Source organism: Muntiacus reevesi, chromosome 9 (genome assembly GCF_963930625.1).
Source record: "Muntiacus reevesi chromosome 9, mMunRee1.1, whole genome shotgun sequence".
Lineage (NCBI taxonomy): Eukaryota > Metazoa > Chordata > Mammalia > Artiodactyla > Cervidae > Muntiacus > Muntiacus reevesi.
Window position 1 is genome coordinate 3,133,426 of NC_089257.1, and position 24,182 is coordinate 3,157,607.

Genomic DNA, 24,182 nt, shown 5'->3' on the forward strand with positions numbered 1-24,182 from the left:
AGTAATCTTTTATTATTATTTTTTTTAATCTTTTCAATGTAAATTAAAACAGGCCATTCCTGTGTTCAACCACCTGCAATGGCATAAATTTTTGTGCCCCCGCCCAATTCTTATGCTGAAATCCCCAGTATTAGGAGATGAAACCTTTGAAAGATGCCTAGATCATGAATGTAGACCTTTATGAATGGGATTTGTGCTTTTATAAACAAGGCTCCAGAGAGTTGCCTGCCCCTCTCACTCTGTGAGAACACAGTTGAAACAGGTCATCTGCAACTTGGAAGACAGCCCTCGGCAGAACTTGACTACGCTTGGTGCCTTGAATTTGGCCTTCCCAGCCTTCAGAAATATGAACGTTTTCTGATGTTTATAAGTTACTCAGTGTGTGTTTTTGTTGTTGTTGTTCAGTCCCCAAGTCGTGTCTCTCACAATCCCATGGACTGCAGCAGGCCAGGCTCCTCTGTCCTTGACTGTCTCCCAAGAGTATGCTCAAATTCATGTCCATCAAGTGAGTGGGTAGGTGATGGTATCGGACCATCTCATCCTGCCACCCCCTTCTTCCTTTTCCTTCAGTCCTTCCCAGCATCAAAGTCTTTCCAATGAGTCAGCTCTTCGAGTCAGATGGCCAAAGTATTGGAGCTTCTTACCCCTCTCCCATCATCTCCCACTGCTCTTGGATTACAAAAGCCCTACACTATTTGGTCTTTGCTGCCTCCCAACCCAGCCCGAGTTTTTCCCTCTCCCCTTGATTTGCTATATCACTCCCACCATGCTGTCCTTTCGCTTCATCCAACACACTCAGCTTGCTCCTTTCTTAGGGTTTTGCACTGCTTCCTTCACCGGGAAGATTCTGTCCCAGTTACACACAGTCATTCAGGTCTTAACTCGAAACATGTGCTCAGAAGAGGCCTTTCCTGACCACCTGATTTAAAAAGCCTCCTGTCCACTCCACCTCCTATCACCCAATCTTAAGCCTCTCTGCACAGCACCTCACTTTTTATGTTTACTGTATGCTCTGTAAGACTCTGTCCATCTTGTTCCCCCATCTGGAAAGGTCCCTGTCACATAGTAGGTACATGATAAAAATTTGTGGAAAGAATCAATGGATAAGGTCATCATGATACTTATTCAATAATACAAGTCCAAACTAGGGAAACCAATTATTTCCAAGAGATCAAAGAGAATGGGCTGTCCCAGCTTATCACCAGAAGGCTCAAATTTATTTTTTGACTTGGGATCTGATTCCAATTAAACAGACAACAGGAAAGAGAGCAGAGAGCTGCAGCTGACAGAAAATTAACTGTCTCTGGATAATAGTAAATCTGAACTCTCACCCCAAGTTTACCACCACCTGTTTAGTTCCTCATAGTAAACCCATCACTGACCAACAGATTTAAGATCTATTTACCCAATTGCAGAGGAAAAGGAAACCATCATAAAAATTCACCTGCTTAGCTCACAGGTAGGCTCTTGGCTTTCTTCTCCTCTAGGCATTCAGTAATAAATCATTCCAATAATGTTTCTGTAAGGCTTAGGGGAAAAAGCCAAGCTTTAAAAAATTATACCAACTCCTGTGATATGGCAAAAATATTTATTAAAATAGTTTTTTTTTTTCCCAAGTATGAACTTTATTGGGAAGAGTCCTTCAAATTCACTCCTTCATCCCAGACAAAGGAGATAACAAGTAGTATATGCAGAGTATAAAATGGCAATAAATGAGTCCACGTGGTAGCACAGTAAAGAAAGGGGACTTCTCTGGAATGCGATCATTCCAAGTGGCACCTTAGGTGACCTAAGAAACTTTTGGTTCACAACTGGAAGAGTTAGGGGATCACCACCTGTTTTCAAGAGGTAGAACATATGCTTCCTGGTGTCCACCATGTACTGAGCAGCCTGGCCGCAAGAGGCTCTCATACCTCAGCCCGGCTGCCCGTGGTGACGGCCACAAGGCCGCCAGGCCCCAGGCAGCAAGGCTGCCTGCTGATGTCTACTTAAGATCCATGAACCGGATATCCATGATGAGCAGGAAGTTCTTGGGCAGCGGGCGGGGGGCCGGAGAGAGAACAGTGAACACCTGGTGCTCCAGGTCCACACTGGTCACCACGATGAAGCCGGCCACGCTGGTCTCCGAGAGGTTCTCCTCCGTGCCCTCCGCGGTGCTGACGCTCAGCAGGTGGTGCACCATATCTCGGCCAGGGGTGACAGGCACGAGCTTGAGCTGATTGTCTTCCTGAGACATGCCCAGAGGCAGGCAGGAGTCTGGGATGGTGGGTGCCCCGACTTTGTAGATTTTCACATCGGAAAATTTGACGTTGAAGGCATGGGGATAGAAACAGCCCCGGAATCCATAGAAATACTCACGGATGCGCTCATCGCGGCACTCCCGCCGGAAGTCCTTGGAGCGCTCCACCACACCCCCCGACTTGGGGAGCAGCACCGTGCGGACGAAGTGAGGCAGGTCCCGCTTCAGTTCATTGTACAGCCGTTCTTGATCCAGAACCACGACTACATCCACCTCAAAGGCTGAGGCTGCATGGACCAGGGCCTGGTAACCAGAGCCCTTGACCCAGCCACAGGTGTTAATGACACATCCGCTCACCGAGGCCCTGCGGTTCACTTCACACCTCTGGTTGAACACATCGGCTAAACGAGATGTAATCTGCAGAAGAAAGGGTCCAGGTGAGGGAGAAAAGGCACAAAATGAACCCAGGCTACATGATCCTTCGTCAGCCTAAGCGGTATCAGGTTCAAGAAAAAGGACATTCCTAATGGTTGCGGTTTTGACCACAATACATGGATTTAGTTTTCAATTTATGTTCTTTATCCTGTCTCTGGTGTTTCATGTCCCAAGTTGAAATGTAATAAATTACTTAAGAATGAAGTGAAGTGAAGTCGCTCAGTCGTGTCCGACTCTTTGCGACCCCATGGACTATAGCCTACCAGGTTCCTCCGTCCATGGAATTTTCCAAGCAAGAATACTGGAGTGGGTAGCCATTTCCTGCTCCAGGGGATCTTCCCGACCCAGGGATTGAACCCGGGTCTCCCGCATTGCAGGCAGACGCTTTACCATCTGAGCCACCAGGGAAGAATAGGACCTACTTAAGAATAGGTCTGTAGAAACGATTTACCATCTGAGGTTGAACTATTTTTGAACCTGTCTTTTCCAAAACCCATCACCATGGAAACCACAGCCGCTGAAAGGGGGCAGAGCGTTTTAACTACCAAAGGCCTGCACAGCTTCCAGCCCCCTCGGTCCACCCCGCCTTGCCCCGGCCGCTGACCTTATTATAAAGCTTGATGTTGGTGCCAGGCGTGGTGGAGCCGAAGTGGTACACCAGCGGGGCCTGGATGGAGAAGCCCTCCTCCACGTCCGCCGGCCGCTCAATGTAGAGGGCCCCCATGGTGCCGGGGATGGACACAGAGCCCTGGCCCACATCCAGTTCCACGTACGTGGGACGGCGGCCCAAACGCACCGCGTAGTTGAGCAGCAGACGGCACACGGTGGACTTGCCCACGTCGGTGGGGCCCACCACCATCACCCGGGGGCCTCGCTCCTCCTCCTTCTCTGCCTGCCTCCGCATCTGCTCCAAGGCCGTATGCGTGTTGAGATAAAGCAACATCGGGGTGTCCTTGGAGACGTAAGCCACCTCGGTGCGGCCACTGAGCTGCAGCGAACAGCCGTGCCAAGTGAAGACAGCCACCTTGGCGCCAGCATCAAAGGTGAACTTCTTGTTTCGGGTCAGCTCTGTGCCGAAGATTTCCGCCATGCCAGCCAGCAGCTCCAACTGAACTGACTGCGACGCCTCCACCTCAAAGCGAAGCTCTGTCTCCCGCTCCAGTTCAAATTTAGTTGTTGGCTTCTTGTCATCATTGGCCTCCTCTCCCATCTTTCCTGTGTGGCTGCTTTGTCTGGAACACCAATGTCAGATCTAAACAGAAGTTAGGACTGGGTTTAAAATGCTCCAGAGGATGTTTCTCCTTACTTTGTCTTATTCTTCCCCCTTATCTCTCATCACCACCTGTCCCACTATACATCTGATTATTGTCTGTCCACCCTCACTAGAAGGTAAGGGTTGGGCATTTTGGTTTGCTGCTATAACTCCAGGACCTAAAATAGAGCTTGACAACCAAAAGGCACCTCTGTAAAAACACCGAGTGAATAACTGGCTCAGACGTCGGCGGAAAAAAGGATACCTATATACTGACAGACTTGATTACAGCACCTTTGTTGCTCCCTTCATCACTGTCACTCTTTCGGGTACTCTAGACTTGAAAAAGCTACAGATGCAAAGTCCCTAACCTTTGGGTCAACAAAAAAGGGAGTCAGCCATCTGAAGGCAGAGCAGAAAACACCGAGTTGGCACTCAGAAGTAAACAGCATCAAGGAAACAGCTCAGCGACCACTAACAGTGTCTTAAATCACTTAGCTCCTCCGCTGTCAACTGGAGGCGCTTACAGTCCCCCACACAAAGTGCTGTTCTGGGGACTAACCGGGATGGTCGGAGGGAAAGAAAGAAATTAGTAAATCGGAAAGCGCCAAGGAACGGCAGAGTTATCTCCGATCCAGATCGCAGCTCCAGGTGTAGCATCCGGCCCAGTCTCCGCAGGCACTGAAATCTGCGTAGGCTCTAAGGAGGCGGCGGAGGCGATTCTGAACCTACTACCTCACCTGTACAGCCACGAGTTCAAACCTGCAAACCAAGGAGACAGGACCTAAGCCCAGCACCGACCCGCGCTCACCGAGACCCACGCCGGAAACAAGCGTTTCCGCACTTGCGCAGTGGGGAAGGCGCGACCGCGCGGGGGCCCCTGGGAGATGTAGTTGTACCAGAGCTGTCGCTAGCGCTCGCGCTCGCGCCGCCGCTCGGCCCTCTGGGACTTGTAGTCAAGGAGTTTTCTTGTTGGTTTTTTTTTTTTTTGACCATGACGTCAAAGGCGGGCGGGGCGGCTGCCGTCATTGTTCGTCAAGCAGCGGGGGAGGGAAGCTGGAGTCAGAGTGGTTACGCCCCCGAGCGCGGCGGGGACCGGCCACTGAGAGGACGACGGCCGCTGAGGCGCCGTGGCTGCGGGCTCTCTCCCCGTCGCTCCCGCTCACCTGCGGCCCGGGAAGGAGAAGGGGAAGGGCGGAAGGCCGGGAAGGGGGCTCACCATGTAGGCCCACAGCCGCCTGGAAGCGGGGCGCGGAGCCCTGTGTGGATATGAGGAGACCTAGGGGTGGAGGGAGGGGAGCCACGCCGCTCATCAGAGACTAACGGACTGCCATCCCCGTCCTGACCAGCGTTTGACCCCTGGAGAGCATCACAGAGCATTTTACTTAAAGAATAAAAAATAAATTTCTTCCCGATACTCTGCAAGGCAGCCATTACCAACAACCTCTCTCCTGTTAAGCGGGGAGCTTTGCTGGAGACTCTTTCCCTCCCCAAATCTCTGACGGTTATACAAGCAACCCCACAAGCAACAGGTTGGGCCACATCTATGCGTTCAGACGGTAAAGCATCTCTGCAAGGTGGGAGCCGCGGGTTCGATCCCTGGGTCGGAAGATCCCCTGGAGACGGGAAAGGCTACCCACTCCAGTATTCTGTCCTGGAGAATCCCAAGAACGGAGGAGCCTGGAGGGCTACACTCCACGGGGTCACAAGAGTCGGACACGACTGAGCGACTTCACTTTCACTTGATACACTTCTGATGCCTTTGGACTTGGGAATCTTCTTTGCCACTTGCTTGCTGTGTGACTTTGGGCAAATCACAGGCTTAGACGCAGTTGTCTGTTTTTTTAACTGTAAAATAGGGATAACGATTTATCTTCAAGTTGTTTTGAAGCATGAATAGGATAATGCATATAAAGCACTAAACCCAATGCCTGTAACATAGAATGCATCTGATGTGAGCTCTTAAGGTATTATTATAAATTGAGAATGGGGAGCTATAACAAGGCCATCTATTTGTAGTTTACATTTTTCAAAGTCCTTTCAGGTGTCCTCTTTCACAGTCACCTGTAAAGTCAGCTTTATTAAATTTCAGGTGAGAGAGAACACTAAGACAGGTGGAGGGATTTGCGCAAGCTAGTATTCAAACCCAAGATTTTGGAGTTTGAATTCAGTTATTATAACAGCGAACGCATAGTACTAGATGCCACATACTGTTCTATGCATGGGCTTTAAGGGTACAAATCCATTTAATCCTCATGAGAATCCTGTGAAGGACACGCTGTAACTGTCATCCCTACTTTAGAGATGAATACAAAAAAAAAAAAAAAAAGATGAATACTTCCTTCAGTCCGCTCCCATGGTTAATCCCGGTGGGAAAGCCTAGGAAGATTTCCTGGGTTGCCTTTTTCCAGCTGGCTCCACCTTAGCCTTCGCTTTCTAAGAGTGCTATCCTCATTTCTCACGGTTCTTCCTTGGATGCGTGTGTGTGGCGTGCTGAGACACTTCACTCCTGTCTGACTCTTTGCAACTCTATGGACTGTAGCCCACCAGGCCCATCTGTCCATGAAATTCTCCAGGCAAAAATACTGCAGTGGGTTGCCATGCCCTCCTTCAGGGGATCTTCCCAACCCAGGGATCGAACCCACATCTCTTATTCCTCCTGCATTGGCAGGCGGGTTGTTTACCACGAGCACCACCCGGGAAGCCCATCTGTCTTGGGTGGTTTGCTTTAATTCATACATTCATTCACAGTGCATGTATTAGTTCTCTGGTGAACTACCAAGTATCCTCTAATTGCTCACCATTCTTCAAAAATCCAGTTCTAGGACTTCCCTTGTGGCTCAGCTGGTAAAGAATCCGCCTGCAATGTGGGAGACCTGGGTTCAATCCGTGGGTTGGGAAGGTCCCCTGGAGAAGGGAACGGCTACCCACTCCAGTATTCTGGCCTAGAGAATCCCGTGGACTATATAGTCCATGGGGTAACAATGAGTCGGACACGACTGAGCGACTTTTACACACACAAAAAAAGAATCCAGTTCTAGTCTTCCATTTGCAAAATTCTCTCTCTGTGAGCTCATTCTCTCCTGTTTACATGCAGTCCACCTCCCAGATCTGTTTCTTTGCCTCCACATTCTCTCCCTTGAGGCAGTTTCTCCCAATTATCTAAAAGTCATCTTTCTTTTTTTTTTTTTCTTTCTTCTATTTCTTTGTTTTCCTTGGTCATGCCATGCACTATGTGGTGGGCAGGATCTTAGTTCCCTAACCAGGGACAGAACCCATGCCCCCTGTCTTGGGAGTGTGGCGTTTTAACCGCTGGACTGCCAGGTAAGTCCCAAGGTCATCTTAATTTAGATATTACATAGCCACCTCAAGCTGAATTTAGGGAGAAGAAACCCCTCCCCCTCCTTTAGAGACTGCTCTCCATCTTGCTTCTTAAACACAGAAAGGGTCAGGGTACCCCGATGAAAGCGTCTGTGCCTGCCCTCACTCTTTGCTCACTGTCTTTCACCAAGCGCTCCTCTCCTCTCCACACACCCTCAACTAATACTACCCTCACGTGGCTTTTTCATTCTGCTCTCCAACTGAATCCGTGATCATCTTCTTCCTGAGGTCATTTAATTTTTTGCTTCTACACTTTCAAGCCTTGCCCTAAAAAACTACTCACCTTCCTTTTTCTCACTTCCTTCTATTTTCCTCAACAAATTCCTCCTCCACTTACACTTCCTTCCTCATCTGCTGTCCAGGTGAGAGCATTTCCCTCTTCTTTCTTTACTCGGTGCTACTTGTCAATTCCAAACCTCTGGTAACATCACTCAAGATACCCACTTTGTGTTTTCAGAATGTACCTTAAACCAAAGAATCTTCCCTGATGGAAATATTCAGAATTCCTTTTACTTTTTCGTACCCAGCTAGCACTGCCTCCCATTAACCTCTTTTCCCTACCCTAACTTTTCACTCCCCTTGTGAAAAAGTACTTCATTTTCTGAACGTTCACCTCAGTTAGAAGTCTAGGTTTTAACCTTAGAGGGTATGTTTGTGTCTGCATACTTTAGCAACTTGCAGAGGGCAAAACTTTATGAGAAATATTTTGGCTCAAATGAAGTATAACTGGAAACTGACAGAAAAATAGCAAGAAAGATGTGAAGTTCTTTGTAAGACACAAATTTGGCACGTGCCTCTTGAGCTATCGGAATTTAAGAGTAAATCCCCTCCGGGTTGAGGGGTATTCAAGTTGAGAACACTGTTTTGAAATGCCAGTAACTACTGTTTACTAGCTGCCTATCACATGCCAGGCTTTTTTTTTTTTTAGATGTTTACATATTATCTCACTTTACTTCACACTCCATGTGGTAAACATTAGCTTCATTTAGCAGATGGAGAAAACAGGGGCACACAGGTTATCAGTAACTGGCCCAGTGGTTCCTGGTAAGTGTATTGGCAGAGCTGGGATTCCAACTCAGGTCTCTTTGAGACCAAAGCCAGACACTTGGACAGCGTCTGAAGATGCAACTCAACTGCTGTTTTCTGAGCATCTTCTGTAGGCAAAGCTCTGCGCTTGGCATTGCAGTCCTGGGATGCAGAGAAGAGTTGCCCAGAGGACCTGCCTCAAAGTTTAGAGCCCAGCAGAGAATCTTATGTAACATGGGTGTCTCCGTGCGTGAAGCACAGGTCATTTGGAGGTAGTCGGTAAGAGGTTTCTGCCTGTCAGAGGTCATTTTTGGTCTGTGACTCCTTCGAGGGGTGTTGGACCGGAGGCTTTGAGGCTTGGAAGCGCCTGGTACAAGCTTGGGGGCATTCCATGCCATCTGTGACCATTAATATGGCTTTCTTTCCCCTGCGTATCAGAGCTGAAATGGGAAATGTAGCATCTTGCCTGTGCACGCATGGTGGGTCCTGACTCTGCACCCGCCTCTCAGCCTCTCGGTCTTTGGTCCAGCCCTGCCACCCGTACCGCGGACTCCATCCTTGCCCAGCCCTGTCCTCCCCCCAGCTTCTGGCGGTCTCCTTGGCCACGGGGCCCTCCTCCCCAGCACCCCGGCTCCCCTCCCTGCCCGCCCCTGGCTCGGCCCACCCCCCCACCCCGGGCATCTCTGCCCCAGCCCCAGCCCTCGACGCCTGCCCGCTGCCTGCCTGCCAGCCCGCCTCCTGTGTCTCCCAGCCCCGCTCTGACGTGGGAGGTGAGGGGGGTGGGGGCCCGGATGACTCACAGTGTTATGATGCAGTCCCACAACACACAGCTACATTCACCCAGAGACCGGGGTACCGGCGGGAGGCCGCCTCTGGCCGCCCCCCCGCCCCCCGCAGCTGGGCCAGCTCGGCAGCCCGGGTCTGGAGCCCCTCACCACCACCCTCCCCGCCCCCGCCCCCAGCCCCTTCCCCACTGAAGGAGCGGAAGGAGCCGCGAAGAGAGCGCAGAGAGATTGAGAGAGAGAGGGGGAGATAGACGGAGATCTCTGGAGCCGGCCTCAAGGTGAGGGGGCCTCCCTTCTCCAAGCGCACCTTTCCCCTCTGTGCGTCTCCCCCTCGGGCTGCGCGTGGCTTCCCCCCCTCGCCAAAGCATTCTCCATCCACCCTTTGTCCTCCCTTCCCCCTCCCCGCCTCACCCCTCTGTGAGCTCTTCCCGGCAACTTTGGCCGCAGCCTCAGGCACCCCTGTTTGATCAAGCAACCCTGTTTATATTGTTTGGCCGCTGGGGTGCGACCCCCCCCCCAAGCCCGCCCCGGGAACCTGCTGCGCGGCTCCTCATTGGGACCGTACCGTACCGAGAATGCCAGCCCTTCGGGGGGGCCCGCGGCCTCCGAGCAGATGCGAGCATCCATTGTGAGCAGGTGTCCCCCTCCCTCTTAGCCTTTTCCTTTTTTCCCCCGTAAGAGGCACGGGATTCGCACCTGGCTCCGCCAGCCTCCGCCTCTGCCGTCAGCGCCGCTTGCTCAGCAACCCCTCCCTCCCCCCGCCTCCCACGGTCCAGCCGCGGCTCACTCTGGGGGCCGTCCGCACCCCGGCGCGCTTCTGCCCCCGTCATTGGCTCCCCTTGCTTCTCCCGGTCACCTGAGATGGGGGGAGAAGTGACCCTGACGCCCCCTGCCCCCATCCCCCGAGAGGGGCTGTCTGTGTAGCCTGCCCTGGGCGGGATGGGGAAGCAGGGGAGACAGGCGGGATTAGGCTGGGGGGTCCTGCCCCCCTCCCCGAGCCCCGGGAAGGTGGGGGGGCGCTCCAGGTGGAGCTCGCCGCCCGGAACTCACTGGCGGGCAAAGTTGAAAGCAGACGTGTCCAGCGGAGGCTGGACGGTGTTCTGCTGGTGAGGACCCCAATGTCACCCTGAACTCAGCCCAGGGTACTCTTCCTGAGTCCCCCTAGGGGCCGAGGGCCTGAAACGGCCCATGCCCTCTGCCGGGAGGCTTTGCAGAGAGCCCACCTGGCGGCCCCAGGCAATGCTGGCATAGCTGGGGTGCTGGTGGCCCCCGCGGAGGGCAAGACGGAGCCTGTGCGCCCCGGCTCCTCTGCCTACTGTTGCCAGAGCACCCGGCTAGCATCCCCGAAGCAGACCGGGGCTAAGCCACCCAGAGCCGGCCTGCAGGCCCCACCAAGGAGCGGGCCGAGGCTCCCTGGCTTATCAGGGCCGGCAGAGGACACCTCCCGCCTTATCCCTGCCTCCAGCACCCGCGGCCACTCTGGGGCTGAAGCCTGCGAATCCTCCTCAAGATTCTTAATCAGAACCAGGCAATTCTTTTTATCTGGCGTCACCCACTAAGTACCAGGCCCTGGGAGGAGGGGGAAGAAACACCCTGCGCCTTGTGCCCGCAAAGCTCCGGGCTTTGACGCTGCCCATCACGAGACACCGCGCCCGCCCCGCAAACACGGCCCGGGACCGCCGGCCTGCCCGACACCGGCCCTACTTGCCATTGGCCCCAGCGGTCAGACGCGCCCAAAGGGAAGATCGTTTCTCTCCTAGGCTGGGTGCTTCGCTCAGAGCCAAGGCAACCATCCTAGAGGGCAGTAGAGAGACAGAGGAGCTCAGAGGCTGAGAAGACAAGCCCAGTGATGCTCCCGGGCCAGAATGAGCGGACCCAAGTGCAGGACCGGGCAGCAGCCCCGTCCGAGGCCTTTCGTGCCACAGGAGACGTTCAGCAGGCTCTGGAACCCCGCCGCCCGAGAGGACCGGCGCGGAGGGTGCGTGTCTGTGCCTGCCCGCGCGCCTTCGCTTTCTCATCACGCTCCTCCCACCCACACCAACAGTGTGCTGGGGCCAGTTACCTTGCAAAGCGAGGTCACGGAAGGAAGGACCGGCGGGCACCCCCAGCTTTTTCAAGGCTTTGCGCCCCCGAGACACAGAGCCTGGCAGCGCACGTGGGATGCATCCTCACAAAAGCACGGAAAAGCGAGGGAGGAAGAGCATTTGCCAGTGACGCGGCTCCCATGGCAGCGGGCCGCTCCCGGTGGAAAATGGTGGAGGCCGGCTCTGGCCCCAGGAGGGCGAGACACCGCCTCTCGGACTGAGGCCCCCATCCGCTGCGGGGCCAGCCCGGGTGGCAGTCGCAGTGTGAGCGCGCGCGGAGCGGGGCTGCCGCGGACGGGTGAAGCAGGAGTGGAAAAGTGATCGCAGGCGCCCGGCCCCTCCGCGCCCCGGGCATGGGCCCCCCGGCCCTGCTGGTGACCCTCCCCTCCTTCCCAGGTGACCTCCATTTCCGCTTGGCTCACGTCTGGGGGGGCCCTGGCCCGGCAGCCCCCCCGCACCGCTCCCGCCCTGAAACACGGCTCTAGCCAACCTGCTCCGCTGCTTCACCTGCGACCGTCTGTGCGGGGGCTGCACGGCGCCCGCGCCCCCCGCCCGCCAGGGCATCGTCCTCCAGCCCGTCATGCCCAGCTGCGACCCTGGCCCGGCCCCCGCCTGCCTCCCCGCCAAGACCTTCCGCAGCTACCTGCCTCGCTGCCACCGCACCTACAGCTGCGTCCACTGCCGCGCACACCTGGCCAAACACGACGAGCTCATCTCCAAGGTAACGCCCTTCCAACCCCCACCCCGCCCCCGCTGCTAAGTCGCTTCAGTCGTGTCCGACCCTGTGCGACCCCATAGACGGCAGCCCACCAGGCTCCCCCGTCCCTGGAATTCTCCAGGCAAGAACACTGGAGTGGGTTGCCATTTCCTTCTCCAATGCGTGAAAGTGAAGTCGCTCAGTCACGTCTGACTCTTAGCGACCCCATGGACCGCAGCCTACCAGGCTCCTCCATCCATGGGATTTTCCAGGCAAGAGCACTGGAGTGGGGTGCCACTGCCTTCAGGCTCCTCCGAACATCACCCAGGGGTGAGGTCAGGAAGCCTGGCCTCCCTCCTCCATGCCCCCGCGGGGGATTCAGGGAGCGCGTGACCCCGGGGTCAAGGGCTCCGGCAGTCACCATCCGCCCTGTGTCTCCGCAGTCCTTCCAGGGGAGCCATGGCCGAGCCTACCTGTTTAACTCCGTGTGAGTCTACCCTCTGCCTTTGCGCGTGTGCCGGTGTGGGTGAGGAGCTTTCCTCTCTGGAGAGAGGGGCTGAGCCGCCCGAAGGGGCTGCCCTGCGCCCTCTGGCTTTGCCTCTCCTTTGGCGGAAGCCCGGACTGCCGCTCTTTGGTGGGGAGCCCGGGAGAACTGGGGCGCCAGGCGCTAGACACCAAGGGGTGGGGTGCTGGAGGCAGGGCTCTCGGCTGGGTGGTCGCGCGCTCTCCAGATGCTGGGCCCTCTGGGCTGTGTGGGGGTGCGCTGATGGAGTGACACCCCCGCCCCGTGTGCTGGGTCCTTCCCGTCTCCCAGGGTCAACGTGGGGTGCGGGCCAGCTGAACAGCGCCTCCTGCTCACCGGGCTGCACTCCGTAGCTGATATTTTCTGCGAGAGCTGCAAAACCACCCTGGGCTGGAAATATGTAAGTACGGGGGCGGGGGGCCCCCTGAGGCGGGGTGGGGGGTCTCCGTGCCCCCCGCCCCAGGCCCTAGTGGCCGCCCGTCAGGTGTCTGCCTGACCCCGAGGGAGGAGGGAGCTAGGAGTAGGGGGACCGGCTGGGCGGCGGTAGGCGGCCCGCCGGCCCACACTGCCGGCCTCCCCTCCGCCAGGAGCAGGCTTTCGAGACGAGCCAGAAGTACAAGGAGGGGAAGTACATCATTGAGATGTCGCACATGGTGAAGGACAACGGCTGGGACTGAGGGTTTCCGGCGGCCTCTGCCCTCCCGACGCATGCCCCACGCTCCCACACCTGCCCCCGCCCGGCCGCGCGTCCACACCAGCATGAGTACTGCCCCACCCCTGGGGGGGACCCTGCTCCCGCCGCCCCTCCCCCCGCCGCCCCCCCATCATGCCCAGGCCCCTCTGGAATGGGGGTCGGGGTTACCCCAGGGGTGCTGAACGCTCAGGCGTGGGCAGCAGTCAGGGAGAGACAGAAACGGGGGGAAACGGATGGCCGTGGGGCCTTGTCGCCCCCATGGTCGTGAAAACCGAGGGGCTGGCGGGGCGGAGGCGCAGGCAGAGAGGACCCCCTGGAGGAAGCCGTGTTTGCTCCACTTCTGTGAGCGAACAGAGGACCAACCTCGAGTCCTGGCGCTGGGAGATCCTAGGCCACAGAATAGCAGGTGAGAAGAGGCTCAAGGTGGAGTGAAATGCTGACCTCAGACGCCGGAGGTACCGGAGTCTCTTAAGGGTGACGTTTCCCACTCCCCATTTGCAGGAGCCAGGATTCAGGGGGGGGGGGGGGGCGCGGAAGAAAAAAAAATCCCGAGCCCCAGGCCCTGGGAGACCATCAAAGCATCCCAGGGGTTTGCATTTCACTCCACTTGGTAGTTTACTTGGCACTGAAGAGGCACTTTCGAGTATCTGACCTTTGCCATGGGGTGGGGTGGGGGGAGGTGCCCCCAGGAACAGCCCGCACCCCCGGCTGGCAGTCTCCAGAGAGAGCAGGGTTGGTGGGCATCCTCCGAGGCCGGGCCACTGCTCCTTGGGACCCAGGCCCTGGGAGGGAAGGTGGGGGATCAGTGCCATGAGGCTAGGCGTCCTCGTGGCTGCCACCAGCGAACGAAACTTTTGTATGATATATAAAGTGTTTGGGTCTATTTTTAATAAAAAGGGGAAAGCAACATGTGAGGCAGTCGGTCCTCTGACTTTTCTCGGCAGGCACGACAGACCGTCCCACGCACACCCCGCCCCAGGCCTGCCCCCAGCTGCTGTTTAGTAGCTAAGCCGACTCTTTTGCAATGCCGTGGACTACAGCCTGCCAGGCTCCTCTGTCCATGGGATTCTCCAGGCAAGAGTACTGGAGTGGGTTGCCATTTCCTTCTCCAGGGGGATCTTCCGGACCCAGGGATCAAACCCAGGTCTCCTGCACTGCAGGTAGATTCTTTACCACCTCAGCCACCAGAGAAACCTGCCCTTTTACCTCTAGGGGGCAGCAACTGCTCTGTCTATGGCAAGACACCAGGGGATGGAGATTCAGGTGAGGTTTTGCTTCTGAGATGGTTTTTGTTTTTGTTTTTTGAGTGAGATTCCAGCTGGAGCATCCTTAACAGCTTCTTTCTTTTGGAGCCCTTGGCAAGGAATCGACTTTTGCCTGGTTTGAAGAGATTCATTCCAGAACAAGAGCTTTCTTAGGTCCCATTGCCTTTCAGCCTGGCTCTGGAATCTTTTGGTCAGCTCATGGCCGCGCTTAAAGCGAAAAGGAAAATCGATCAGCCAAGGTGCTGCCCTGGCAGCAGATACAAACTGGAACAAAATAGCTCAACACTGCAGCATGAATGCAACCATGTGACCCAAGTGCAATTGTTGGCAGTGCTGTGAAATTCTTATTGTTGTGGGGTCACCGACAACTGCAGGGAGGATTGGATGAATCATAAAAATCTTTTTTTTTGGTAAGCTAGCTTGTTATTTCCACACTCATTCATTGATACTGTAAATATTTGTAAGAGCACGTCTCCCTTGCCAGTCCTTGTTTAGCACTGGCAAAGCAGTGGAGAAGGCAGTCGTGGCCTGACTTCATGGAGTTTCCTTTCTAGTGCAGCAGGAGGACAAACAAGAAGCAGGGAATTCCAGGAGAAGGTGATGGGGGAGTAAGCGCAGGGCTCGTGGCAGAGGCTTCAGCTAGATTTGAGGAAAGAAGCCTTTGCAGAAGTGATGACTTTGAAAGGCCTTGAAAGCTGAGAGGTTGGGTGAGCAGAAAGGAAGAGTAAGGGGAGGGGGATAGTTCAGGTTGAGAGAACCGTGCCAGGTGGCTCAAGTTTAGTTAATGTGAAGAGGAAATAAAAGTTTCTTTCCTAAACTGGAGCACAGATACGAGTGGATGAGAGGTGAGCCAGCCCAGGAAAGACAGGCTGGGGCCATGAAACGCTCAAAGATTCCATCCCAAGGGCATTAAGTAAACACTGAAAATGTCTTGTCCTTTAACAAGTGGACTCGCGTCACCAAATGGCTTTTTTGTGCCCCAAAAGAGGCTCAAGTAGAAATGCTAAGAATGAAGAAAAAGAGACTTAAAGCTAACTGGAGTCTCAGATACTATTGTCAACATTATAATGAAGAGGCTGTTTGGGCAGAAGAGCTTCTAGCACACAGGTGCTAGAAGGCAAATCAAGCCCTGAAGGAATGAAGCCCAGCACCCCCATCTGAGGGGCCTCAGGGTCCACCCCAGCACCCCATCTGGGAGGCCTCAGGGTTCATCCCAGCACCCCCATCTGGGAGGCCTCAGCAGAGTCCGTCCCAGCCTGCCTGGTGATGCCCAGAGCCTTCTCTCAGGTTCCAGCAAGGGACCCAGAAACCCTGTCCTTCTTAATCCCACTTCTTGCACCAGAGTTCAGAAAGGCTTATCCTTGAAAATTTCTGACCTTGAACATCAGGCACAAACTAGCTGCCTTCTTAAAGCTCCCCAATCTGCGTCTCTCTCAATTTACTTATGAAGCCAACTAGGACCTGTGGGAAACAGGAAAGTAAAACAGCGCCCATGGCTCTCAGTTCTTCGTAATCTCTCCTGGAAGAATCATTCTGCGAGTTGGGTTCAAGGGATCCTATGCAATCTTTGCAATCAGGCCATGGGGCGGGACCATCCAAACTTTGGATGATCAGACAGGTGTCAAGTACCCTGTGACCAAGAAGGGTAGGTGGAGAGAAGGTCTCCTTTTTCTGCGTGAGAGCCAGGGCAGGAGCTGCAGGCATGGAATGCCAGGGGCACCCCAATCCCTGACCCCGGGGTGCAGTCCTTCCAGGTTAGCCTTTTTTCCTTGCCTGTGCACCCCCCCCACACACACACACACCTTTTTCTCATGGAGGGCTACCCTAGACCCAGCAGTGATCCAATCTTCTCCACCCACCCTCCAATCAAAAGCTGAGTCTGGGAACTTGGCAGCCAACCAGCCACTCACTCCTTTCCTCCTCAAAGCCTTGAACCTTTGGAAGACACTCTTCTACAACCAGCAGGTGGCACCAAAAACCCTCTACCCCTCAGCTCTGACAACCTTCCTCAACCCTCTCCAAGACTGGTGAGCTGTGATTTAGGACAGGATTAGATCTAGGCTCTGAAGTGTTAAGCACTGTCAAACTCTGGCCGTGCTGCTTGAGTCTCTCCTGACTCAGTTTTTCCATCTGTAAAATGGGGCTGTTACTTTTTGGACCCAAGGGCCCACCATGATGCATTTGGTGTCTGGCACATGGACTGCACGTGGAAGCGTGAGCTATTCCTCTGATTTACTCGGGGGGGGGGGGGGTGGCCTTGTAAATTCCCACCAGGGTGGCTGAGGGGTGCCCAGGCAGGAGAGGAAGGTCGATGCCCGGGAGGCAGCCGGCGCTGGGTAGCGCTGTGCAGCCAATGCCCTTTTAACATTGCACTGCTAGTGACAGGTGCAGACAGTAGCACAATGTGAAAAGAGCTCCGGCCCGCAGCAGAGGGGCGCCGGCCCCCCTCCCTGGCCCCTGGGTTCTCCACCCCTTCCTGCCTTCAGCCAGCTCCCCTCCTTTCTCTAGTGCCCTTTCTCTGTTTTACCTCCACTCTTCTTCCTCATCTCCTTCCTAACATGGAGACCACCATTCCCGGAGGTCAGGGGGAACAGAGTCCAGTGAAGCAGCCTAGCATTCCGTCTTCACGGGAAGATGACTGGGAGACACCCCCGCCCCCAGATCCGGAGGTGACGTCAAGCCGGGTTTACCTGGATTTGTAGCTCTTGTCAGCTTCCCTCCAGAGAGGAGCTGGCTGGCCCAGACCACAGAGCTTTCTCCCCGCTCTAAAGCTCTCTCTCCTTTTTAGTTTAGATAAAAGAAAGGTCTAGGCCTTCACGGGACAGTCTCAGATGAGGGAGAACAGGCCACACAGAGAGACCCCAGGCCTGCAGGCGGAAGCTGTGGGTCAAGTCCCACCTAGACAGCTCCTCTCGGAGGCCTTCAATATCCACTGAGTGGATTCAGCGTTGAGCAAAACGGTGCGGTTCATTCCCTCGCCATTAGAGACAGGCTTGCCTTGGCAGTGGGGTCAAAATCTGTTTCCTGTTTATCCAGGGACTCTGGTTCAGGGGTTTTTCAAGCTCACTGGCATCTTCAGACGTCCCCATCCTACCAGGTCTAAAGGGCTTACAGCCCCGACCTGAGACCGACCAAAGGTTCAGAGTTCGGCAGAGGTCTGGGGTGGCAGGCTCCTGGCTAGCCCGGGGGGGTCGGGGGCTGCGGGGGAATTCCGGGTGCCCCCATCAGAAAGGCCTCTGGGGGATGCCCTGTGCCCTCTCCGCTGGGAGCTCTTACGGGGGGGGGGGGGGTGTCCCCTCCCACTAGCTCAGGAAGCAGGAGAGTCTGTCCCCCTGCCTTTCCAGGCAGTCTGTTCCTGTAATCAGGGCCCCAGGCCCACAGCTCTAACGGACGGAGATCCAGACCCGCGAGGGTCGGTCACCAGCTCTCGGGTTGAGCAAAGCCGTCCCGGTGGGGAACCGGATCGTGTCAACAAGGGGCCGAGGGGCCAGGAGGACCGGCCAGCCAGCTTCCTGGAGGCCCGGGGGAGATGCCCCCCAGGGGGCCCAGATCGCACCCGGGTGGGGGGCGGGGCCGGACTCCGCGGCTCTCACGGCCCCTCCCCCGGAGCCGGCCCCGCGCTCCGGCCGCCGGCGGGGCCCTCCCCCGCCCCGGGCCCGGGAGCCGCCCCCCGGCTCCTGGCGGAGGCGGGCGTGGAGGCCGAGGAGGAAACGGGGGAGGGGCGGCTCAAGTTCCCCGCGCCCCCCTCCTCACCGGCCACCATCTTCCGGCCCCGGCCCCCCGGAGCAGCGGGGGATGGGGCCCGGCCCGCGGCAGGGAGAGAAAGGGCAGGTGGAGGGTCGGCGGGAGCGGCGGGGCAGGCCGGGCCCGCGGCCATGGCGACCGGAGGGGCAGCCCGGAGGGTCCCGGGAACGGGGCGCGGGGGGCAGGGGGCGCGCCCTCCTTCCACACCCAGCTCTGCGCCCCCCCTCCCCGCCCCCGGGACACACACACCTGAGGCTGGACCACACACGGGCGCGCGCGCACACGCACTCCAGCCACACTTGCTGCAAGGCTCCGCTTACTACACACTTACCCAGACGGCGTGCGTGGGGGGGAGCCGCAGCTGGCGCTCACAGCGCACCCCTCCAGGCCCCGCAACTCTTAAGGCAGGGCGGGCCTCACCCCCGCGCGCAGCCCCCCGGCTCGTCCCACAACTTCTCCCGACGCACAACTCCGCGCTGGGTTTAGCCCTGCGGCCCCCGCCAAGTCCCCTGTGCCCCACACCCCCTGCACACACACACACACCCCCCTGCGCGCGCACAGAGATACACACACACCCTGCGCGCGCGCGCGCGCACACACACACCCCGCACACAGACACACACACACGCACGCCCGCGCACACACAGATGGCCCAGCGGAGCCCCCCCGCCCCGGCCCCACCACACCCCCACTGGAAGGGCGCAAGGAGCCACCCCAGCCCGACACGCCTGCTGCCTCCCCGTTCAGTTGCGGCGAAAGAAGAAACCAGAAGAGATGCCCGCGCGCGAGGAGACCGCGGGGGGAGAGAAGACGGAGGAGGGGCCCGGCCCGCCCCCGGCCCTCCCCGAGAGGATGCGCCCCCCGGCCCGCGGCGCTGGCCCTCGGGGGGCCCCGACACCTACACGCCGCGCCTCCTTCCGCTCCTCGGCCCGCCACCTCCCTCCTCCCGGGCCCTTTCTCTGCCCTCCCCGCCCCGGCCTCGCCCCCCGCGCCCCCACCGCCCCCCGCCCCCCGCCAGCCGCCCTCCCGGGCCGGGCTCGGGCCCCGCGGCGGCCGCGGCCGAGGCGGGGGCGGGGGGCGCCGGGCGCCGCGCCCGCGCCGGGCCCCCCGCGCCCCCTTCTCCTTCCACACTCCCTGCCGTCCATCTTGAATACTTGGGATTCTTGAATGGAGTGAGCAGGATCCGCTGCCCCAGGCTCCCATTGGCTGCGGGTTCACCCTTTTGAAACGAGATCCTCCCGCCCATTGGCTGCCGGGCTCCCCTCTTCGCCCCCCAACCCCCATCCCCCGCGCCCCCCCACGGCCGGCGAGATCGGGGCGCTCCCAGGCGCCCCCTCCGCGGGCCTCCCCCCACCCTCCACGCGCAGCCCCCCACGCCGGGAGGTCGGCCTCCCGCCTCGTTCCATCACGCCCCCGACCCGGCTGCAGGTGAGGGGCGGACCCGGTTCCCGCCAAACGCGGCTCCCGAAGCCGGGCTCGCGGATGCCCCTGGTGCCGGAGTCGGAGACCCTAGGAGACGCGAGAGGTGCGATTTCCTGCCCGCCTCCCGACGCCCCTGGAGCCGAAGTCCCTCTCCAACCGGGACCCTCCTGGCCGTTCAGCCTCAGCCCAGGCGATCGGAGCAGCGCTGCTGAAGCAGCCAGCCCCCTTGGCTGCGCAGGAAGAGGGCAGCTCCGGAAAGATCTGGGCCCTTGTGAGCTGCCTCAGCCCCTGGTTGCCGCGGGGCAGGTCTGACCCTACCAGGAATGTGCAGCATCTGGAGCGCTGCTCCTCACACAGATCCCCCGGGACCAGCCCGCCCCGCCCCGCCCGGCCCAGTACTGCGCCCACTCGGAGCTGGGAACCCAGACAGGCACGGGGGAACGAGGGAACCGGGCAGAGAGCCAGGCCTGGACGTGGGGGTCCGTTATTCTGGGCCCTGATTTGCCCTAGCATGCTTCACGAAGTCACGGGCTCCTCTCTGGGCTTGTTTCCTGATTTACAAAAGTTTGATCCAGAACTTCCTATAGAAGTTTCTATGTGAGGATGGAAATGATCTCTACTGTACCACCCAGTGTGTTAACCACTAGCCACGTGCAGCTACTGGCCCTGTGAAACTGGCTACTATGACTGTTGTTCAGTTGCTCAGCGGTGTCCGACTCACTGCACCCCATGGACTGCAGCACACCAGGCTTCCCTGTCCATCACCGACTCCCGGAGCTCACTCAAACTCATGTCCATCCAACTGTCTCCTCCTCTGTCACCCCCTCCTCCTCGTTCCCTCAATCCTTCCCAGCTTCAGGGTCTTTTCCAAGACTATGACTGAGGAAATGGAGTTCTGATGCTATCACATTTTAATCACTTCTAATAGCCACATGTTACCAGTGACACCAGTTTGGACACTGCAGGTCCAGAATGCCGGAGTTCCTGCTAGTGAAGAGCATTCGAGGACTCTTGCTTGGCAGAAAGTCTTTTCTCCTTGTCCCTAGGCGCAAAGTCCTCCAGATCCTACGTGCGTCAGTGTCCAGAAAGTGAGGCCACCTTGGTCAGGAATGCTTTCCTTACCACTGTCGGATTGTCGACCTGCTCTGTAGGAGCTGAGATTACACATACCCACGGCGGGGAAGGTTAGGGGTAGTAGAGGATTTGCAAGTTTGTCCAACCTTCATGTGTTTTCAAGGATAAACACCAAGATGTTGACCAGAGTTAGGGTGGGGGATGTCCTTGGCCCAAAGCTTCCCTGGTAGCTCAGTGAGTAAAGAGTCCGCTTCCAATGCAGGAGACCAGGGGTTGGATCCGTGGGTTGGGAAGATCCCCTGGAGAAGGAAATGGCAACCCACTCCAGTATTCTTGCCTGGAAAACCCCATGGACAGAGGAGCCTGGCGGGCTACAGTCCATGGGGTCGAAAGACTTGGACGGGACTGAGCGACTAAACCACCAAATCACCAAGGGTGCACAGCACTTGGTACATTTTTTCTGAGCTTTACAAGGCGTGTGGGATCTTACTTCCCGGACCAGGGATTGAACCCATGTCCCCTGCAGTGGAAGCATGGTGTCTTAATCACTGGACCGGGAGGGACGTCCTCTTCAGAGCTTCTGTGAGCCCGCCACCCCACCCCCCTGCTGCCACACACACTATTAAGTTCATTCAATAAATGCACTTCTCTGACCCAGGACATAAAGGACCTGGGGTGGAATTCCCCCAACCTGGCTGATACCGAGGGACAGCCAGCTCCATGGGAGAGGCTGAGCTCCTGGGTCTGCCAGGGTGATGAGAACATGGGCCACTCAGAGTATGTGTCCTAAATCAGAGTGGTTCAGAGACCCCAGTGTGCACCACCCCCAGCATGAGGAGCGGGAGCCGTGAGGCAGAAGACTGACTCTGGGCTTATCCTCGGGTTGACCAGGAGGCCAACTCAGCAAACAGCTGTGGCTTCTGCAGGTGGAGTGGACCAGGGTGTGGGTGTCCAGAACTCTGGAGGTTACAGGCAAGGGCTGGTGCCTACAGGGCCCTAAGCCAGCGGGGAGAGAGGAGCCACAGGGGCTGCTGTAGCACCTGCTCAAGCTGGAACGGTATTTGTCCTCTTGGAGGGCATCTGGCCGGGCAGTGTGCTGTGGGTAAGGGGACGACCCAGAGCTGCCTGGGGAACGGCTTCTGTGGTCAACACTGCGTTATTATAGGTGAAAACTGCTATAAGACTGCTCCAGGGACAGATGGGTAAGGAGTTCAGAGGAGGCAAGGATGACTCCCAGTGGGGAAGGGAATCTAAGAAGGCTTCCTGGAGGAAGTAGCATCTAAGACTTGAAGACGAGAGAAGATTTAAAGGAAAAAAGATGAGGATTTCCCTTGTCCAGTGGCTAAGACTCCATGCCTCCAACGCAGGGGGCCCAGGCTTGATCCCTGATCTGGGAACTAGAGCCCGCGTGCCTAAGGGTTTTCAGGCCATGACTAAAGATCTTGTGTGTTTCAACGAACATCAAAGGTCCCGCCTGTCACATCTAAGGCTGGTGCAGCTTAATTAGTTATTAAACAGAAGACAAGAAGATGGGAGGAAGGAAGACCAGGAAATGGCAAGAAGAGGCAGTAACAGAAAGTCTGGAAGGTGGGAAAGCGGTGATCTGTGCTTAGAATGGGTTGTTAATTCCGTGGGAACCCAGGATGTAGGAAGGAGAATGGCCAGGATGGAAAGTCAGGCCGAGACAGGTGGTGGCGGCCTTGCACACTTCCCGCTGGGCCTGGCTCGGCTCCAGTGACATCATCTTTCTTTCTTTTATTTTGACACCATTTTTCTTGAAGACGCCCTAACCCTTTCCCCTGCTGAACAGTGAGGCTTCTCAGTAGTTCATCAGGCTCCCAGCGCCTCCACCCTCAGCCTTCTGCAGCTTCTCCCTTCGTCTGCAGGCCCCGGTTTGCATTCCACCAACCTCCTTCCCAGGGCGGAATGGCCCCTGGTTCCCCTCTAGGGAGTGGACTTTCCTTAGTCTGCCTCGGCTCCGTGTCCAGCCTCTGGATCCCCTGGGCCGGGAATGAGCCACGCAAAGGCCCTTTCTCACTCCTGTCTGTGCTCAGCCCGTCAGTCAGGCCCTGCAGGCTCCTCTGTCCATGGAATTTTCCAGGCAAGAATCCTGGAGTGGGCTGCCATGTCCTTTTTCACTTATCACATTTTAAACTCCACCCCATCTTGGGAGTTTAAAATGAAAGCCAGGAGACTTACCTGGTGGTCCAGTGGTTAAGACTCCACACCTCCACTGCAGGGGGTGCAGGTTCGATCCCTGGTTGAGGAACTAAGATCCCCCATGCTGCTTATCTGGGATTGGGGTGGGAAATGAGGGCCAGGAGCAGATAGACATGGTCTAACTTGTTATCAGTGCAGTTCAGTCGCTCAGTCGTTTCCGGCTCTGAGACCCCGTGGATTGCAGCACACCAGGCCTCCCTGTCCATCTCCAACTCCCTAAGTTTACTCAAACTCATGTCCATTGAGTTGGTGATGCCATCCAACCATCTCAATCCTCTGTCGTCCCCTTCTCCTCCTGCCTTCAATCTATCCCAGCATCAGGGTCTTTTCCAGTGAGTCAGCTTTTCACATCAGGTGGCCAAAGTATTGGAGTTTCAGCTTCAGCATCAGTCCTTCCAATGAACACCCAGGACTGATCTCCTTTAGGATGGACTGGTTGGATCTCCTTGCAGTCCAAGGGACTCTCAAGAGTCTTTTCCAACACCACAGTTCAAAAGCATCAATTCTTCGGCACTCAACTTTCTTGATAGTCCAACTCTTAAATCCTAACTTGTTATAGGAGTGTAAAAAAAAAGGGTACCAGGAGCTATTTGGCTCCAGCCCCCGCCCCTACATTCTTTCCTCCTGTCTGGGAGTTCTGGAATGCTCCTGGGCTCTGCAGTCGCCTTTCTTCCTCATCGTCTGGGCCCAGGGTCACTCTGGAGGTGGCCCTCTGCCTTTCTCTCTGATCTCCAGAGTCCCTCCAGATCTCTACTTGGGTATGTGTGTGTGCAACAGATCAGTCGTGTCCATGAGATCAGTCATGTCCACCTCCACCACCCCCTGGACTGTGGCCCGCCAGGCTCCTCTGTCCGTGGGATTCTCCAAGCAAGAATACTGGAGCAGGTTGCCATTTCCTCCTCCAGGAGATCTTCCCGACCCAGGGATCAAACCCGTGTCTCCTACACGTCTCCTGCATTGCAGGCGGATTCTTTACCACTGAGCCACCAGGGAACCTCGTGGAGCTGGGTAACTGTGAGTCAGCAAGACCTTCTGCACCAGTCCCCTGCCCCTTGGAAGGACTGACTCCGAAACATTGGAGACACGCGCCTTTCCAACTGAATGTCAGTGGAGGGGACCAGGCTTCATGGCTCCTCACTCCCCGAGCTGACACAGGCCTTTCCATGAGGAGCGCTTTCCTTCCCCTCCTTCCACAATGAGGTGTTTTGTGTCTTCTCTCATCTGCTTCTGTGTCTGAGAGCTACCTGTGTGGAAATCTCTGGGATCACTGCTGGGAGACATTCCTAGCCCCGAGGTGCTCCTAGTTGAGGGTTGAAAGGCAGACACACCAAGAGGAAGTCA

General features: G+C 56.7%; 2 protein-coding genes across 6 annotated transcripts; one reads left to right on the forward strand and one right to left on the reverse strand.

Annotated features, from left to right (window-relative positions):
- Nucleotides 1-1,571: 1,571 nt before the first annotated feature.
- CLP1 (cleavage factor polyribonucleotide kinase subunit 1) lies at nt 1,572-9,785 on the reverse strand. 4 transcript variants are annotated; one of them, XM_065945025.1, is made up of 3 exons: nt 9,689-9,785; nt 3,279-3,926; nt 1,572-2,656 (listed from the first exon to the last, which is right to left on the reverse strand). In XM_065945025.1, exons 2-3 carry the CDS (start codon nt 3,882-3,884, stop codon nt 1,985-1,987), a joined length of 1,278 nt encoding a protein of 425 aa, XP_065801097.1. In that variant the 5' UTR covers nt 3,885-3,926; nt 9,689-9,785; the 3' UTR covers nt 1,572-1,984. The 4 variants fall into 4 exon arrangements, with proteins under 4 accessions (XP_065801097.1, XP_065801094.1, XP_065801095.1 ...); XM_065945022.1 differs by lacking the exon at nt 9,689-9,785 and adding an exon at nt 4,667-4,781; XM_065945023.1 differs by lacking the exon at nt 9,689-9,785 and adding an exon at nt 4,738-4,767.
- Nucleotides 9,280-14,759, forward strand: YPEL4 (yippee like 4). 2 transcript variants are annotated; one of them, XR_010664419.1, is made up of 6 exons: nt 9,280-9,396; nt 11,599-11,923; nt 12,343-12,386; nt 12,714-12,822; nt 13,010-13,185; nt 14,061-14,759. XR_010664419.1 is itself a non-coding variant. In XM_065945027.1 (5 exons), the coding sequence occupies exons 2-5, from the start codon at nt 11,783-11,785 to the stop codon at nt 13,097-13,099; spliced, it is 384 nt and encodes a 127-aa protein (XP_065801099.1). In that variant the 5' UTR covers nt 9,280-9,396; nt 11,599-11,782; the 3' UTR covers nt 13,100-13,231. The 2 variants fall into 2 exon arrangements, 1 of the variants encoding a protein (XP_065801099.1); XM_065945027.1 differs by lacking the exon at nt 14,061-14,759 and having other exon boundaries at nt 13,010-13,231.
- The last annotated feature ends 9,423 nt before the right edge of the window (nt 14,760-24,182 follow it).

Excerpts from the sequence above, each read along its gene's own strand:
- CLP1 (XM_065945025.1), bottom strand. The coding sequence starts at position 3,884 with ATGGGAGAGGAGGCCAATGATGACAAGAAGCCAACAACTAAATTTGAA. Across the intron at positions 2,657-3,278 it reads ACATCAAGCTTTATAATAAG|ATTACATCTCGTTTAGCCGA; the intron begins GTCAGCGGCCGG and ends TTTCTTCTGCAG.
- YPEL4 (XM_065945027.1), top strand. The coding sequence starts at position 11,783 with ATGCCCAGCTGCGACCCTGGCCCGGCCCCCGCCTGCCTCCCCGCCAAG. Across the intron at positions 12,387-12,713 it reads GCCTACCTGTTTAACTCCGT|GGTCAACGTGGGGTGCGGGC; the intron begins GTGAGTCTACCC and ends CCCGTCTCCCAG. Across the intron at positions 12,823-13,009 it reads CCACCCTGGGCTGGAAATAT|GAGCAGGCTTTCGAGACGAG; the intron begins GTAAGTACGGGG and ends CCCCTCCGCCAG.